Genomic DNA, 15,167 nt, shown 5'->3' on the forward strand with positions numbered 1-15,167 from the left:
CCACGTTGTCTATTGTTCTCAATGTTTTTCATTTTAATCACTTTAAATTACAGTGGTCCCTTGAGAAACGAGTCACAAACATTTTCAAGATATGACCTTTCCTTTGGCAGACTTTTTTACTCAATTGAGATAGCTTTACAATAAGCAGCAGTTTGGCAAATATTGAACAATGCAAAAGTTTCAATCTGTTCAATGTCCCGTATGGCTGAGTTCATCTGGTGGTGCGAAAGAACCATAGTTGTTCTTTTTATATATATATATATATATATATATATATATATATATATATATATATATATATATATATATATATATATATATATATATATATATATATATATATAAACAACTATAGACATTCTACAGTTGTCTCATATAGAATGCAAAGAGTTGACAGCCCCCCACCCCTCAACATTTCTGCAGTTCCGCCACATTTGCTTTAACTTGTCAAGGCCAGCTCTTCGTCAACAGATTGCAGAGAAGCTGCTGGATAAACTTGGTATAATTTGAAAATGAAACTTGGCAGAACACACACACTCAGATGAAACACACACACAGTCTCTCAGAAAACAAGCACGTCTGAATAACCTCCTGTAGACAGCTGTCCTTGGTGAGAAGCAAAACAAACCAAGAAAGCAAAATAGAGGCAGACATCCATAGTATAGTGAATTTCCATAGAAGAATCTTTCAAGCAACATTTGAACATTTCTAACTGATATAAAGTGGTTAAAGAGTTGAATGGTATACAAATGACAGGAATGGGTTTGCACTTAGCATGCTAAGTGGTAAAGTCTCATCCCTTTTTTACTCATCACATTCCTCACTATGAGGTCCCTCATAACTCCTTTCACAAAAATGACTCAATACATATTGAGCGTCATGACACATCTGACAAAAAAAATCCAATGGCATTGGTAAATCAGGTTTAATTCATAAACAGTGGGACAAAATGACAGCTAATTTCCAAGTAAATGTATACAATTTTCTGGAATACTACAGTGGTGCCCTAAGAAATGAACTGAAAATTTTCCACAAGATTGATGCTCCCTCTTCTACTGTTTACAATTCATAAGCTTTCGATACTGTCAGCTGAAGCATAAAATAAATAAACTTAATGAGTTGAATCTTTTGCACATGACTGGTTAAGGAAGATTAGAAAAGTAGAAAACGGGTGCAGACAAGTGTGTAGCTCAAGCAATCACTGATGAGCAGTCAGGACCGACCGTTGGTTGATAATTGGTTGAATGCTGTTAGAAAAGCGAAATTACCTTATACCCCAGTTACATCCCAAATACGATAAAATAAAAAATGTCATATAACAAGTCGACCTTTGGCCTCAGTCACATCACTGTCAAAATACAGAAATCTCAGGGAATATATTAGCGTGATTAACATTCATGTTCTTGAAAAGATAACACGCCTGGTTAGCCATGGTGTGTGTGTGTGCGTGTGTGCGCGTGTGTGCGTGTGTGTGTGTGTGTGTGCGCGTGCGTGCGTTCGCGTGTGTGCGTGCGTGCGCGTGTGTGCGCGCGCGTGCGTGTGTTACATCCTTATTTAGCATTAGCAGAGAAAAAAAACTACTATATAGTATGTATGTATCCATATAATTCCTTTTGGCTCTAGATTATATAATTTTACTGACCATTGTTTGTAGACAGAAGAAAATTGTAAGCATGTGACTTTATTCTTCAAAACCTAAAATCAGAGCACAGCAAGGCAAATCACAGAGAGAGTGATCGAATGAAAATTAGAAACGATCACTGGGTTTACTTCAAGTGACAGAGTACCGGTAGTTGTTCCTGTGCATAATGGGCATCTGACAAAAATAGACCTGTTAGGTTTTGTTTTGTTTACCATTCTGGAAAATGTCATTCAAGGTGACTTATAGGTACCATTGACATTCTTTCTTTTTTTTCATAAATGAATATTGTGATATTGTTTAGGTGCTCTTTGATATTCAATTAGTTCTGTATTACTGTCATGGAGTACAGCGATTGTATCATACTCAGGCTAACCCTTCTGATTTCCCAAGCTAATGACATTTAATCAATTTACTGGCAAACTGTTTCATGAATCCATTTAGGTCAGGATGAGTAATAAGAGAATGGAGACAGTAGATTTAATTTTAAGAAGTTTGGGACAAGGTCAAGTGAAGAGGGGAAAAAAAGCAGGTGAATGAAAATAATTATAATAAAAAAAAGGTCCAGGAGCAGAATATTTTAGTAATCCATCCATTAGGATAATGTGCATGCAAAAAATACTCAAAAACAGAGATCTCACTTCTGAATGAAAGCAGCTTAAAATGTACGCAACTGGATGCACAATTGAGATCAACATTCATTTTCTTTGAATCAAGTCAAAAGATCAAATGATTTACACAATTCCACAAAATGCGTACAATTATGATCATAAAAATAAGTGATTGTGCTTTTCTAACCCAAAGTAGAACAAACCATACAAGGACGCAAGATGTACATCACTAAGAAAACATTAACACTGTCACATAAAATTTCAATTTGAAGCACTTCTGTGGCAGTCAACAATTTACAAGCTGTCTGGAAATGACACAAGCTTTTTTTAGAATACACAAGTAACGCTCATTATGAAGAATAGTTTTGTAGACAATCACATCAGCCATAACGTACGCATTTATCTTACATCATCGGCTGAGCCTTTTGTTCAGGTCAGCCAGAATAAAGTCCACAGACATAAACATGAACACTTTTTTTTCAAACCAACATTGAGTGAGAAATTCAATATAGAAAAACAGCATTTATTGTGCAGTAATTTACTAGTTGTGTTTGTTGTTTTAGTTTTGCCCACACCACCGACCCCAAGTCGTTCAGTGAGGCAGCTGTCGGAGCAGCTGTTATGGTGTCATCAAAAGGCTTCTCAGCTTCTCAGGAACTAGGAAAAGAGAGAACAAAAAGCGTGTTGCTAGACAAAATGTTTAACTCAATCTTAGTTGTTATTCATTTATACTCCATTTTTCTGGCACTTAGAATCCTTTATTTTTCCTCAAAATTCAGCAGTGTGCCTTATAATCAGATACTCCTTGCGTTTGGATGTTGACTTATTTGTTGTACTGGTCTAAATGTACAGAAATGCGCCTTCTAACCTGGTGTGCCTTATGTCCCGTGCAGGCTAAACAAGGGAAATTTCCAAAAATACACCCGTTCATTGAGACTGGGCCCTTATAACTCACCTCACCTCTCTGCTAAATGTTTCTGTTATATCCTAAAGTGTCTGTCTGTTTTGATTCCTGGCTTACCTCATCTACTACCGGAGACTCCATCTGTCCTCTGTGTTTGATCCTCGAATCTTCACAAAGTATAAAGCTGGATGCATTGGGGTCATCAGGCTCATTTTCAGCTGGACCTGATGGTAAAGCGGTACGATTGTACAGAAGAATGTCCCCACATTCTGATGGGGGTGGGAGAAGCATTTTGAGGATGACTAATCCATAGATGCGACATGCTGCAACACTTTCCATCTGGTACCTGAGTGTTGCTTGCTTTTGCCACCTTCGTTTCCGCTTGGTTGAATCTTGTCAATGACCTGGCTCTCTCCCTCCTCAAATGGAGCCTCTCTGACCCGGTGAGTCCCGGTGCTGCCTCTTCGGCCTCGGGTTTCTCCAGATCCCATCCGGGGTAAGGTGGCCCCCCTTACTCTCGAGTCGCTATGGGACATTTGACTGGGGAAATTCAGAGGCATGAACGAATCTGGAGAGGCAGGGGAGTAAAGTAGAGCACAGGCAAATTAATTAGATCACATTTCCTGTATCAACTATTTTTCCATGTTTTACCGTCATTGAAGACATCTTTGGGATGGTAGCTTGGTTGCACACATTGGTTCTGCTTAAACCTTCTGGGCCTTTTCTGCATTATTGCAGGACTCATGTTGCTGTCTGTTGACATGGGACTGCTGGGCCGCTGATGTCGTTGCCCTGAGGTGTAATGTAAAAATTAGTTTGTGTGGTGGTAAGAATTTAAACACGCAATATCATTGACCCATACTAAATAGTTTCTGGAGCTATTTCTTATTTTTGTAAAAAGAAATCTGACCCAAAGTATGCTTGCTTGGGCTCCATAAAGTCACCTCACCTGACTCCTCTGGGTATCTGCACATACGCACGCCTTCTGGCTGGCTGAAATCTCCATCCGTGAAGAAAGATCCTTCTGAGGTGCTGACAATGCTGGACCTGCCTGATGATAAGTTCTCCTCAGATGCAGAGCCCCAGCTGTTTACCATGGACCCTGTGACCGATCTATCCAGCTCCCCTGTGCTGGAGGCTGGGGTCTGTTCCAGCCTGTGGAAAAGCAGTTTGTGCGGGGAGTTATGAGGCAACTTTTGTTTGTGCTGTTGGTTTTTGTGCAGATGGTAGTGGTTTTCGGTAAGCGTTATCTCGTCTTCCGCGTCGTCATCTTGTTCATCACTTTCCATGTACAGAGGGTTGGAGCTGTCAAGGGATGGCAAGAGTGATTTGTAGCTTTCAAAAGCCAGTCACTGGACATTTTCTTTATAGTGGCAGACTTTTTTCTTTAGATTGGGTATCATAAAATGCACAGGTTGTGTTTAATCTCTATGTAATATTTTATTGTTTTGTTACCTGAGATGATTGTTTCCATCATGCACACCATTGCTCATGATTCCGTGTGGATGTGTGGCAGTATGGCAACTGTTAGACATGTCAGGGGGAGATGATGCTGCCCCTCTAATTGGTGGAATTGGGCAGCCTTCTGTTCTTTTCTCTGGATCATAGCTGGGGAAAAATGACTACTTACATGAGATGTTGACCACAAAATTGAGTGTTACTCAATATGGGTGAATTTAGTGCAAATCAATACAAAAAGACTGTCTGCCCTTTAGCGGTTAACATTTTTAGTTGCAAAGTGAAAACAACTTTCATCAATGTCTATTAGTACATAAGATTTTATTTGAATGCATCATTTTTGCACTCGTGCATCCGACGAAGAGATTTGTTAATAATGAAAATAGAATTCCACCTCTTCTCCATGGGGAGACTGTACTCATCACCGTTCCAGGCAATAGCATGAGGAGGAGAAAGAGCATCTCCCCAGCTAACCGCAGTATGTTTTGGAGTCTTCATGGCCCGAGGTCCTTTCTTTTGGTTTTGACTTCCTGAGAAATTAGTAGAAAAGTCAAAGAGTGCACCTTTTGGCTTGATTTGTTTCAAAGCAGTATAGCCCTGAGCGTTCCTTACCTGAGGTGCTGTTGCTACCCCTGTCTGAGCTGTGATGCGAGCCTCCCATACTGTGATCTTGGTTATGGTTGTAGGGGCTGCTTTTGTGATGTACTAAGCCTTCATTTCCTTCTAGATGATCTGAACAAAGAGGAGTGTTAAAATGTGGGGTTAATTTTATTCTCTCTGTCAAATTTGATCCTACCTTACCTTTATTTCGAACGTTTTGCTCTATGATGTTGTATTGCATTTGTGTGGCCATCTCTTTTGGTAGTGGAGGAGGATTTGGTGGCTGATTCCAGCAGGGCATGTTCATAGACTCCAATGTATGAGTCTTGTTTTTAATATTGGCCTGAATAAGTTGGGTGGTAGCATAGGGGATCGGTTCATAGCCATCTGAGGATTCTCCTCCTGGACTTGCATAGCACAGGTTGGAATTGTTGAATGTCTTGATTTCATTGAGCTTGTTGCTGAGGTTGACATCCGTATAAAAAGTTGTCTCTGAGCCAAGCTGTCCCCCGTGTGTGTTGTCTGGGTGCTTTCCATAGTTGGCGATGCAATCGGCTAAAGAGGACATATAACAGCAGCAATAATAGAAATGAAAACCTAGTTGTTCCCAGTTGTTATGATTGATGACACAAAGCACGTCAGAGACCCGACACTCACTAACCTGGTCGACTGTACGTTGTCATGTTACTGTCACTGGTGCCATTACCATTATTGCAGCAGTTGATGCTGCAGTCCTTATGATTGGTGCATGCATTCGGCCAATTATCCGGCAGCCACAACTGGTTCAGAGGTTCACCCATGCCGAGAAGGCCGGGCCTGCAACCCAGAGGGGCCATCACTCAAAACCTCCTTCTTTCATATCTTTAATGAGCATGACAACTTTTATAATAGGTAGACAACACCTCCTAGCGTTTCAACAATGCAGCTGCAATACAATTCCAAAAAGACTCAAAATACCACTTGCCTGCCAGCGCTGCACACAGATTCTCCTCTTTGATATGCAACTGAAAAATAAGGTGGAAAACATTTATTGTTGATGAGCTGTCACAAACAGGAAGTGCCTGAGGCAAAGAAGAAATACGGCAGACAAGAAAAGTCAGGAGTTTATGCCAACTTTAGTTAGGGCATGAAGTCTGACTTGGTCGCATTGGAGGGAAAAAATAAACAAATTCTCTAAACGCAATGTCTTAATGTCACAATTGATCTGAACATCTTCATAAGTGATACAATTGTATTGTTTTTACCTGTTGGTGTGAAGGTGAATGATGGCACTGAAGAGAAAGAAAAAAAGTTAATTAATTAACATGGTAATCAGCAGCAATAGCTACTCATCTCTTTGTTTATCTGATGCTGTGTGCCCACCATATTGATGATGAGCTCTAAGTCAAAGATTTAAAAAGCACGCAATCAATCATCAGTATCTATCTTAGGCATGTGAAAAGGTTAATCAGAGACTTGAGGGATAAGGGAAATTTAACACTGGAATTGCACTGAAGGTAATGGCAGGTTGACAGGTCTGTGTGTCCAAACACAGCAGTGAGAAAATGACGTTCGAGCATCGAAAGGTCAGCCTTCTAACGTCTGTGTTGCGTGCATGCGGCAGGTCTTAATTGTGTCTGAAGACTCAGTGCCAAAAGACAGATTAGAAAACATTATCCCATCTTCTTTGACTGACTAATCACCAATTTGAAACGTGTTTTAATGTCTTTAATAAAAATAGACATCGTGTTTAAACATAAGTCACCTCTAAAGGTTGATTATTAGGCCAATTTCGTAGATCTCACTTGCTGAAGCCTTGTATGTTCTATTGGGTGTTAGTTTTTACAAATTATTGACCAATCTTAAGTATTCATAAGGCCTTACTCTCTGATGATGCAACATTATTTGTTGAACGGTTCTTGTCTCCTGATAGGTCATTATTATGGAGGTACGTGATATGCACATTTATTTATATAAATGTATCATCGACATAAAGATCACAGACCCTTGCGGATGCCGGTGTACGTGCTGCTGAGGCCACTTCTCTTCTTGCGGTGACGGTACAGCCACACACTGAAAATCATAAGAACGAACCAGCAGGTGGCGCCAATGCCTGCAATAAATGCTGGTTGCTTCACCACGTCTGAAATGTGTGACAATGTGTCCTTTTCCTCACTCAGATCCATCATCTGACCAGCAGAGTCTAGGAAACAAAAATACATTACACATGGGTCAAAATCTAGCAATGATGCTTCAGGTTGATGGTTATACAACACGGTGACTATTCTTTAGCATTTGCCAAACAGTTTTGAGGTTACTCTCGCTTCCTCCAGGTACTGAGTTCCCCGCCACACCTTACTTTTTTTTACTTTACTACAAAAACAAATCTCCTGTAAACCTACTTTATAATATGTTGCACACTGCCATACAAGTGTAATGGCTCGGAGCCAAATACTATTTACAATTCAGGACTCTTACCAAACTGAAAGAACATGACCTTGCTCTTGACCCCAGGTCCGGCACCATTGCTTGCCGCGACCTCTACACTGTAGCGAATCCCCGGTGCCAAACCGGGAACCAGTACAGAGAAGGTGTAGCTGTCGACAGATTGGTTCACGTGATAGCGACTCTCATTACCCAGGCACCAGATCTGTCAAAAAAAAAAAGACACGGTGAGAAAGAGAAGATAACAGTGATTGCCTTAGGGACATCAGTGGTACCTCAAAGACACAGTTTAGACTTTAAATTGAATACACATGACTGTAAGCGTGACTTGAGAGGAGCAAAGGACAGATATTCTTTTCATACCTTGTACTCCTGAATGACTTGTGCCTCCTCGGGGACTGGAGGTGCTTTCCATGATACGAGGATTGCAGTACCATTGGTATCGCTCTTTGTTACAGTAACATCCTGAGGTGCTCGTCTTGGTGCTACAAAAGAACAAATGTAGATATGTAAACAGTAACCTGGCGAGGATAGTGATAACAAAAATACACACCTATAATAATGAGTAAAACTAAAAATGAGCAATTTACCTTCTTCCAACGTTCTGATCACCTTCACCTCGCTGTCGGCTCCCTGGAATTCGTCAAAAAAGGGCCGCACTTTGAACTCATAGATGGCGCCTTTCTTGAGCTGACCGATCAACACTCCGTCCTTATGTGGGGCACGTACATCCAGGACAGTCCACTGGCCCTCAGGTTGACCGTGCTCAGCTGAGGGCCTGTACAACAGCTTGTAGCCTTGAATGTACACAGAGTGCTGCTCAACCTGGTGGAGAAAAAAAAAACATCAATGTCAATTTCACACCACAACAGAGACTCTATATACTAAGGATCTCAGACTATATTGAATACAATTAAAATGAAGCTTCCCTCCCATTTTATTTTTCATTCTGGAGAAGCCAATTAACCCTGAATGGTGCTCACAAATGTAACCATGGCAACTGAAGCGGCGCAATACTCAACTGCCCAACAACGATCCGTAAAAGGTAACCACTAGTAAACATTATGCTTAGTTCCAACAACAAAGGCTGTGTCAAAGTTACTTCAGTCCACTTACCATCCAGTTTACCCGGACCGCAGAGGACGACACAACCGTGGGAGTGTTTAGGTGGATCACCACATCCCCCAACTCCCTCTGGATGTGACTTGGGTCTGTTCCCTCAGCTGTAGAAGTGCTGTCTTTTAGTCACAAAAAGAGACAAAAACACTGTGGTTATGTTCAAATGGGAACTAAAATGTATATTCTGAGAATGTTCCCACTGACCGAGCGTCCGGATTGAATCTGAAATGGTACTGGGGTCGCTGAGGCCGTAAGCGTTGACAGCTCTGATCATAAAAAGGTAAACAGTGCCAGGTTTCAGGTTCTTCAGGACAAAAGTCTGCATCTGCACATGCTCAGCTAAGGTCACCCATCTGCTGCCTAAAGTATGACTGCAGAAGAAATGAAAACATAATATATTCAATGTTTTATAAATAATGTGTGGGAAATGTATTGTGAGGTGATACCGAAGATATTTTCAAGACATCTCACCTGAATGCCTCTATTAGGTAAGATGTAGGCGTTGCACCACCATTGGGGCTGGCTTTCCATGAAAGAGTGACAGAAGTGGGGCTAACGTCAGTAATTTCTGGTTTCGTTGGGGCACCGGGCAGCATGGCGGGGCCTGAAGGTCCACTGGTCTGGACAATGACTCCAAACTCTGACATGTACAAAAATATACGTTCCGTTGCTAACAAACTGGGTGAATGAGTTTTGCTGTATTTGTTTGTGACAAGGATATAATATTGTGTTAAAATCATTCATCTCACTGCTCCGAAATGGCACAATATTAAGACATTTATTGGTTTATAGTTTTAAACTGTTTTCCATTTCTAATTCCATCATAGACCCTTAAGCAACATTCGCATACCCTCTACTTGTAAATATGCTGTCCAGGAGGCCTCTCCATTGGGACTAGAAGCCACACAAGTATAGAAGCCGGTATCTCCAAGCTGAGGAATTAAATAAAAAATGTTGCCTCGGATAAATGATCATTATCAAATCAAATAATTGTGCCCGACTGTACCTTTGTGTAGCGAATCTCAAGTGAGCCGCTTTCTGCTATGGACAAACGTGTGTCCAGTGGTGACAGCACGGCACCGTCCTTCTTCCAGTGTACCGACGGAGGTGGCATGCCAGCTGTATGGCAACTCAACACTGCTGTGCTGTCCACAGGAACCGTCTGATTGACCGGGCCCTGTCTAATTACAGGGGGAGGCAATTCTGAGCCAGCTATAGGAAAGAGGAGAAAGCAAAGACATGGATGAAAATACACTTACGCATTGATCCCTAACACAATAAATATTGAGGTTAAGATTTTTACTTATTACACGCAACAGAAACTCCAAACAGGCATTCTTTTTTTTGCACAAGTATATTAACCATTTAAAAAAAAACACACACAACTGGTCGATTAATCCTTTTATTGTCCAACTGATAAAGATTCAATTAATATATGGATAATATAGCTACGCTATAATAGGAATTTGAAAACGTCTAACTGATGTCCGAGCCATTCTGAGAGTGAAAACGCTGCCTCAAATTGAAAAAAAATGATAAGATATGGAAGATATTTAGAGGAAAGTTGCTAAAGCGAGAGAACAATAGAAGGATGTGCAGCCAGTGGAGGAAAAAGAAATCAACTTCTCCCCTCCAGCAGAGCAACTAATCATTCGTTCGACAGTAGGTAGTGATGGAGGTGGCTTCGAGCGCAGCCTTACTAAGATAACACAGCTCTCCCTCTTCACTTCCCATCTTCCATTTTAAAGCCCGGTGAAATGGGACAGGGCTTCTAAATAAATAAGACTAACCAAAAAAAGTTGATGGGAACATGCCTTTAAAACCGCCAGAGGTATTACCAGGTGGTTATTTCCATACAAATGTGGCCCTCCAAATGGGGATGAAAGAGATGTAGCGGGATGGAGAGAGAGAGAGAGAGAGAGAGAGTAAAATGCTAATAGATCACAGCAAAATGGGGGGAAAAAAAACACCCTGTTTCTCTTGATTCGTATTACCTCAACCAGCTTTCATAGTGTAGATGCCTCATTTTCTTTTTAAAGCCATTGCAAGGGTGCTGACGAGTGAAAGCTGCAGTCTACCTCCAAACTAGCCAGTAAACCCTCGGGCAGTTTCTTTCATTAATTTTGAATATATACTGACAAAGAGACATGCACATGTGAGCACGTGAGTCATTGAACAACGTTTAACCCTTTGGTGCTGAATGCAAATCAGTAATGCGGCAGCCGTGTGTATGTACTGTGATGGCTAAAATAGAATTATGGAGGTCAAAAGACCGGCTCTCGTCACTCACAATCGGTAACCTCCAACAGTGCTTTGGTAATAACGCTGCCAGCAATATTGAGAGCCTGACAGCTGTACAGGCCGCCATCAGATTGTTGAACATCGGTGATGGTCAAACTGCCCATCTGGGAGACTGACACACGGCTGAAGGGCTGCGGTGCTGAGAACAAAAGACTCTGCGGGGAGAGTTCGAATAAACCCATGAGTTCATTTCAATCATCTTCTTTTGTGAAGAGACAGAAAGGGTGGAGGTCATTCTTACCTCACTGCCCTCCCTCTGCCAGAAGATAGCGGGCTGTGGGTTACCCGTGGCCTCACACTGGAATGTGACAGTCCTTCCTATTGCCGCCACTTGGTTTCTGGGGCGTAAGGCGAATGCTGGTCTCACTGCGGAGGACAAAGTGTCGGAATGACAACAAACAGCTTAAAACACTATTTTCAAAAACATGTGTGCAATCAACCTTCCTCTGAACATAGTTACACCGTAAGAGAGTATATAAGCATGGATATACTGTTGCTGGCTGATGGTGGTGAAGGATGGATGATAAACTTACCAGAGTTGACTATAAGGGGGAGAAAACACAGAAAATAACAATGTGATGAGTAATGGAGGCAGATGTAGTTCTAATCCTAGTCATGCAAGAGCTGTCACTTTGTTAAATGAGGAAGTACAATGGAATTAGAAAAATGGGTCACTGAAATGAAATAAAATGTAAAAATGTATTTGGCTAAGAAGGTTTGGTGGCTGTAGCCATTGCATAACATTCACTTTTTGTTATGTTTACATTTTGTGTTATAGTTTTAATCTCGTGAAGCACATTGTATAGGAAATAAAACTGCATTGTTTTGCCTAGACTTTTTTTTAAATTACAGTCAAAATGTATTCAATTACAGTAGTAAATGGTTAGCTCATGCACATTTGTAACCCTAGAAGACAGGATTAGTTCTCTTCTCTGGCTTATAAATAGTTGTCATAAATGTCAAGGATTTGGATTTTTAAAAAAAAGCCTTTTTAAGCTGCAGCAAGAGAATGTGTCAAGGGCATTAAATATTAAGGCGGACTGACCGTGAACAGTAAGCATAGCAGATGTTTCAGACTTGCCAACCATGTTCTCCACCACACATGTATAGGAACCCTCATCTGAAGAGGTCACTTGGCGAACAATCAAAGTGTGGTCTTCTAGGATTTCATATCTAAAAGAATGGAGGGAGGGGGGGAGAGGTATTACTTGATGGAAGGGAGAGGTTGAACCATTGTGTTGTCATGTTCAAAAAAAAAAAAAAAAAAAAAGGTGGGTGTAATTTACCTGCCCTTAGGTAGCTCCGAATCATCTTTCCTCCAGCGGACCGTCGGAACAGGATCACCTTGAGCCGCACAGTGGAACTCCACACTCCCGTCTGCCAGCACCACCGCACTGCTGGGCCGCTTGAGGAACGTTGGACGCTCTAGTGGCCAAATACTTCAATTCAATCTCAGAATTGTTGACATCATTCCTCTTCCACATCAACATCATCTTTCACTATAGACGTTCCTTTTTACACAACAGAGTAGAATCTTCATATTAGGCCAAATATATTTTTAAAGATCTTCGTAATGATTACTTGCATGTCTACTTCAAAGGTCATTAGTGGTGTATTACGCTTGGAGTATTTTCACCTTTGGAGTGCATTCTGCAAGATTATTCCCACAGCCTTGAATAGCTTTATACGGCTTTAGACGGTAGATTCCACACCCCAACCAAGGTCATCTCACTGGGATACTGATAAGAGCTCAACTCCAATGGGAGATGTTTAGAAAAAGGGGTGGGAGGGATTGAGAATTAAGGCTGAAGGCTAAACTTTGGTTGTGGAAGGGAGTAAGATGCTCTTCAGGATTTTACCATCTTTAGCCTTTTTATCACATTGGCCGAAAGGATATTTGGACAAAGTGATGCATTCTAACATTCAGGGACAAAGAATTGCAAAGGTGCTGATGTTACCAAGCACAGTGAGTTCGGCGATTTCACTCTCACGCTCCCCAACCATGTTGGTTCCAACACAAATGTATTTTCCTGCGTCGCTCTTCCTGCTGTTGGTGATCATCAGCTTGCCACTGCGGATCTAAACGTAAAAGCACACAGAATATTTACACAGCTGTATTTGCACAAGCCCCTAGCAGCATCTCTCTGCGCATCATTTGTTAGTCACAAAATGTGCACGATTTGGCCATAACTGCAGAACTTTGTATTAAAACGTGCTACACATGTTTAAATGTGAATAATTACTTCTTGCTGTACCTTTTGTTCATGTAACCATACCTTATGACTAGCTTATAGTGTAATAATATATCTGTGTACATCTGTATGCATCACAGAACGTACACTGCCTTGAGTCTTTACCAAAGGTCAACCGATATAGTTACATAATTCATAACCGAGAACAAAGACCCTCCGCTTCTTTGTCGAGAGCCCCCTCTGATCTCCTGTCTGCTTACTTTGCATTTAACAAACTTTTTAACTTTACTATTTTTATATCAGCAAAGACACATCAAGGTGTTTGCATTTTTTATATTATCCACTCTGCAACCCCGCAGGGCACAAAAGCTGTCTTTATCTGAATGGAAGCCTTTGCGCAAATAGTCTTTCACTTCCCACTGTTGTAGATAATACTTATAGCACAACACAGCAGCAAGCGACTACAATAAGGAAGCAAACACACAAGGCCGCAACAAGATGACGACAACCTTCTTTACAAAAATAAGCACTTGGCTTTTATAATAAAGCTTATTTAATTCAAGGACTTCTATTAATACTTAGCAGAGGTCAAGAAGTCAAAGGTCAAGACTGCCCGCTGTCTCGCGCTAGCTAAGGAAGCCGGGGTATTCAGCGTCACGCTGAATAGTACCTGATGGCCACTCAACAGCATATAGATAGAAACCCTCATTAAATTGATGCTGCGGGGAGATATTCAACATATACTACCAGAACGAGCCCCTCACCCACAAAAATGATCTGCCAATAAAGCAGCTCTAGCATTTGAAAAGTGAAAAAACTGTGGTTTGTAAGCATTACGCGCACCTCTTGTAATTGAGTATATAGTACAGATTCAGTTCATCCTTCCAGTATTCAGTGGCTTCGTCAGAGATTTGCGCTATTGGGAAAAAAAATAAATGGAATATTATGCAGGTATTTGTGGGAATTAGGTTTGCTGAGTCTACAACATTAAGATACACAAACCCATTTTAAAATTAGCAGCAGTGCAATGACATCAGCGAACTATCCCTTAAAGGCTGCTAAAAACATCTTCCACTAACATTTGTGGTGTGTTGTACTGATGCACTTTTAGCAACTGATTAAAGAGTTAGCTTATTTTTTTTCTCCAGGAGTGACCACTTCCTATTTTAGCTGCAATTTCAGTGGCAAGAAAATTGGTTTGTTGAGCCTTCATGTGCAACCCCAAAACCTCAACTTTCAGTCCTGTTCTGCATAAATGAGGTCTGTTGAGATACACGCACTCCGTGATAGCTTAATGGTGCGCGTTCAGCAGCTTATTGCAAAGTGCATAGTTGAAACGCAACTTTAATGAAAAACGATAAATCACAGTTGCGTGTAAAAGAACCTTGTGAATACAAAAACATCTTTTAAATGCACATGGACAATGGCGAAGCTAGTATTTTATTTCTTAGTGTGGGGACTCGGGTGACCAAGGAGATCTCGGGGGTCTCCAAAATATTTTTTTTACAAACCTCCAAAAATTCTTCAGAAAATGCTGATAAGTTTCATTACGATTTGAATATAGAAAAACAATCCCTAATGTGAATTATCTGTCCTGGCACCTGAGGGGGGGAGGCTCCACGCATAACTCTGGAAGGGCCAGTGCCACCAGTGCACATACATCACAAAGGAAATAAGGTGGCACTTTTGATCGACTTCTATTTTCTTTGAAAAGTAAATTGTCTTTTAGGTGAACTTTTGTGGCAAAGTCATATTTCCATAGTTGGGAGGACAAAGACAGGCGTGCAAGGAGTACAAAGCAAAAGAAGCCTTTGTATTTGTCTCACAGGAGCCTCTGCATGGTTCTGATCCCTGCCTCTCCTTAAATCACAGCTTGCTGCTGTGTCCATCACAACCCCCGAGAGACACTCTACCTGTCA

At 41.1% G+C, this 15,167-nt stretch overlaps 1 protein-coding gene across 4 annotated transcripts in view; it reads right to left on the bottom strand.

The window, feature by feature from the left end:
• Nucleotides 1–906: 906 nt before the first annotated feature.
• LOC125981908 (roundabout homolog 1) overlaps nt 907–15,167 on the bottom strand; it is a 50,220-nt gene continuing 35,959 nt past the window's right edge. For 2 of the 4 annotated variants that reach the window (XM_049741972.1, XM_049741974.2), the window contains 26 exons: nt 13,015–13,135; nt 12,343–12,481; nt 12,102–12,229; nt 11,298–11,422; nt 11,046–11,211; nt 9,762–9,967; nt 9,606–9,687; nt 9,227–9,395; nt 8,960–9,126; nt 8,753–8,874; nt 8,227–8,461; nt 8,000–8,121; nt 7,670–7,841; nt 7,197–7,394; nt 6,457–6,483; nt 6,177–6,216; nt 5,874–6,028; nt 5,414–5,767; nt 5,225–5,344; nt 5,007–5,142; nt 4,610–4,762; nt 4,104–4,459; nt 3,806–3,946; nt 3,501–3,722; nt 3,272–3,423; nt 907–2,907 (listed from right to left, as the gene is read on the bottom strand). In XM_049741972.1, the coding sequence (XP_049597929.1) occupies nt 2,893–2,907; nt 3,272–3,423; nt 3,501–3,722; nt 3,806–3,946; nt 4,104–4,459; nt 4,610–4,762; nt 5,007–5,142; nt 5,225–5,344; nt 5,414–5,767; nt 5,874–6,028; nt 6,177–6,216; nt 6,457–6,483; nt 7,197–7,394; nt 7,670–7,841; nt 8,000–8,121; nt 8,227–8,461; nt 8,753–8,874; nt 8,960–9,126; nt 9,227–9,395; nt 9,606–9,687; nt 9,762–9,967; nt 11,046–11,211; nt 11,298–11,422; nt 12,102–12,229; nt 12,343–12,481; nt 13,015–13,135 (4,023 nt within the window). In that variant the 3' untranslated portion in view covers nt 907–2,892. Of the gene's footprint in view, nt 2,908–3,271; nt 3,424–3,500; nt 3,723–3,805; nt 3,947–4,103; nt 4,460–4,609; nt 4,763–5,006; nt 5,143–5,224; nt 5,345–5,413; nt 5,768–5,873; nt 6,029–6,176; nt 6,217–6,456; nt 6,484–7,196; nt 7,395–7,669; nt 7,842–7,999; nt 8,122–8,226; nt 8,462–8,752; nt 8,875–8,959; nt 9,127–9,226; nt 9,396–9,605; nt 9,688–9,761; nt 9,968–11,045; nt 11,212–11,297; nt 11,423–12,101; nt 12,230–12,342; nt 12,482–13,014; nt 13,136–14,091; nt 14,269–15,167 lie in introns of those variants that run through there. The other 2 variants (XM_049741975.2, XM_049741973.1) reach the window with 2 other exon arrangements.

The sequence above is a fragment of the Syngnathus scovelli genome, chromosome 15 (assembly GCF_024217435.2).
Source record: "Syngnathus scovelli strain Florida chromosome 15, RoL_Ssco_1.2, whole genome shotgun sequence".
Taxonomy (NCBI): Eukaryota; Metazoa; Chordata; class Actinopteri; order Syngnathiformes; family Syngnathidae; genus Syngnathus; species Syngnathus scovelli.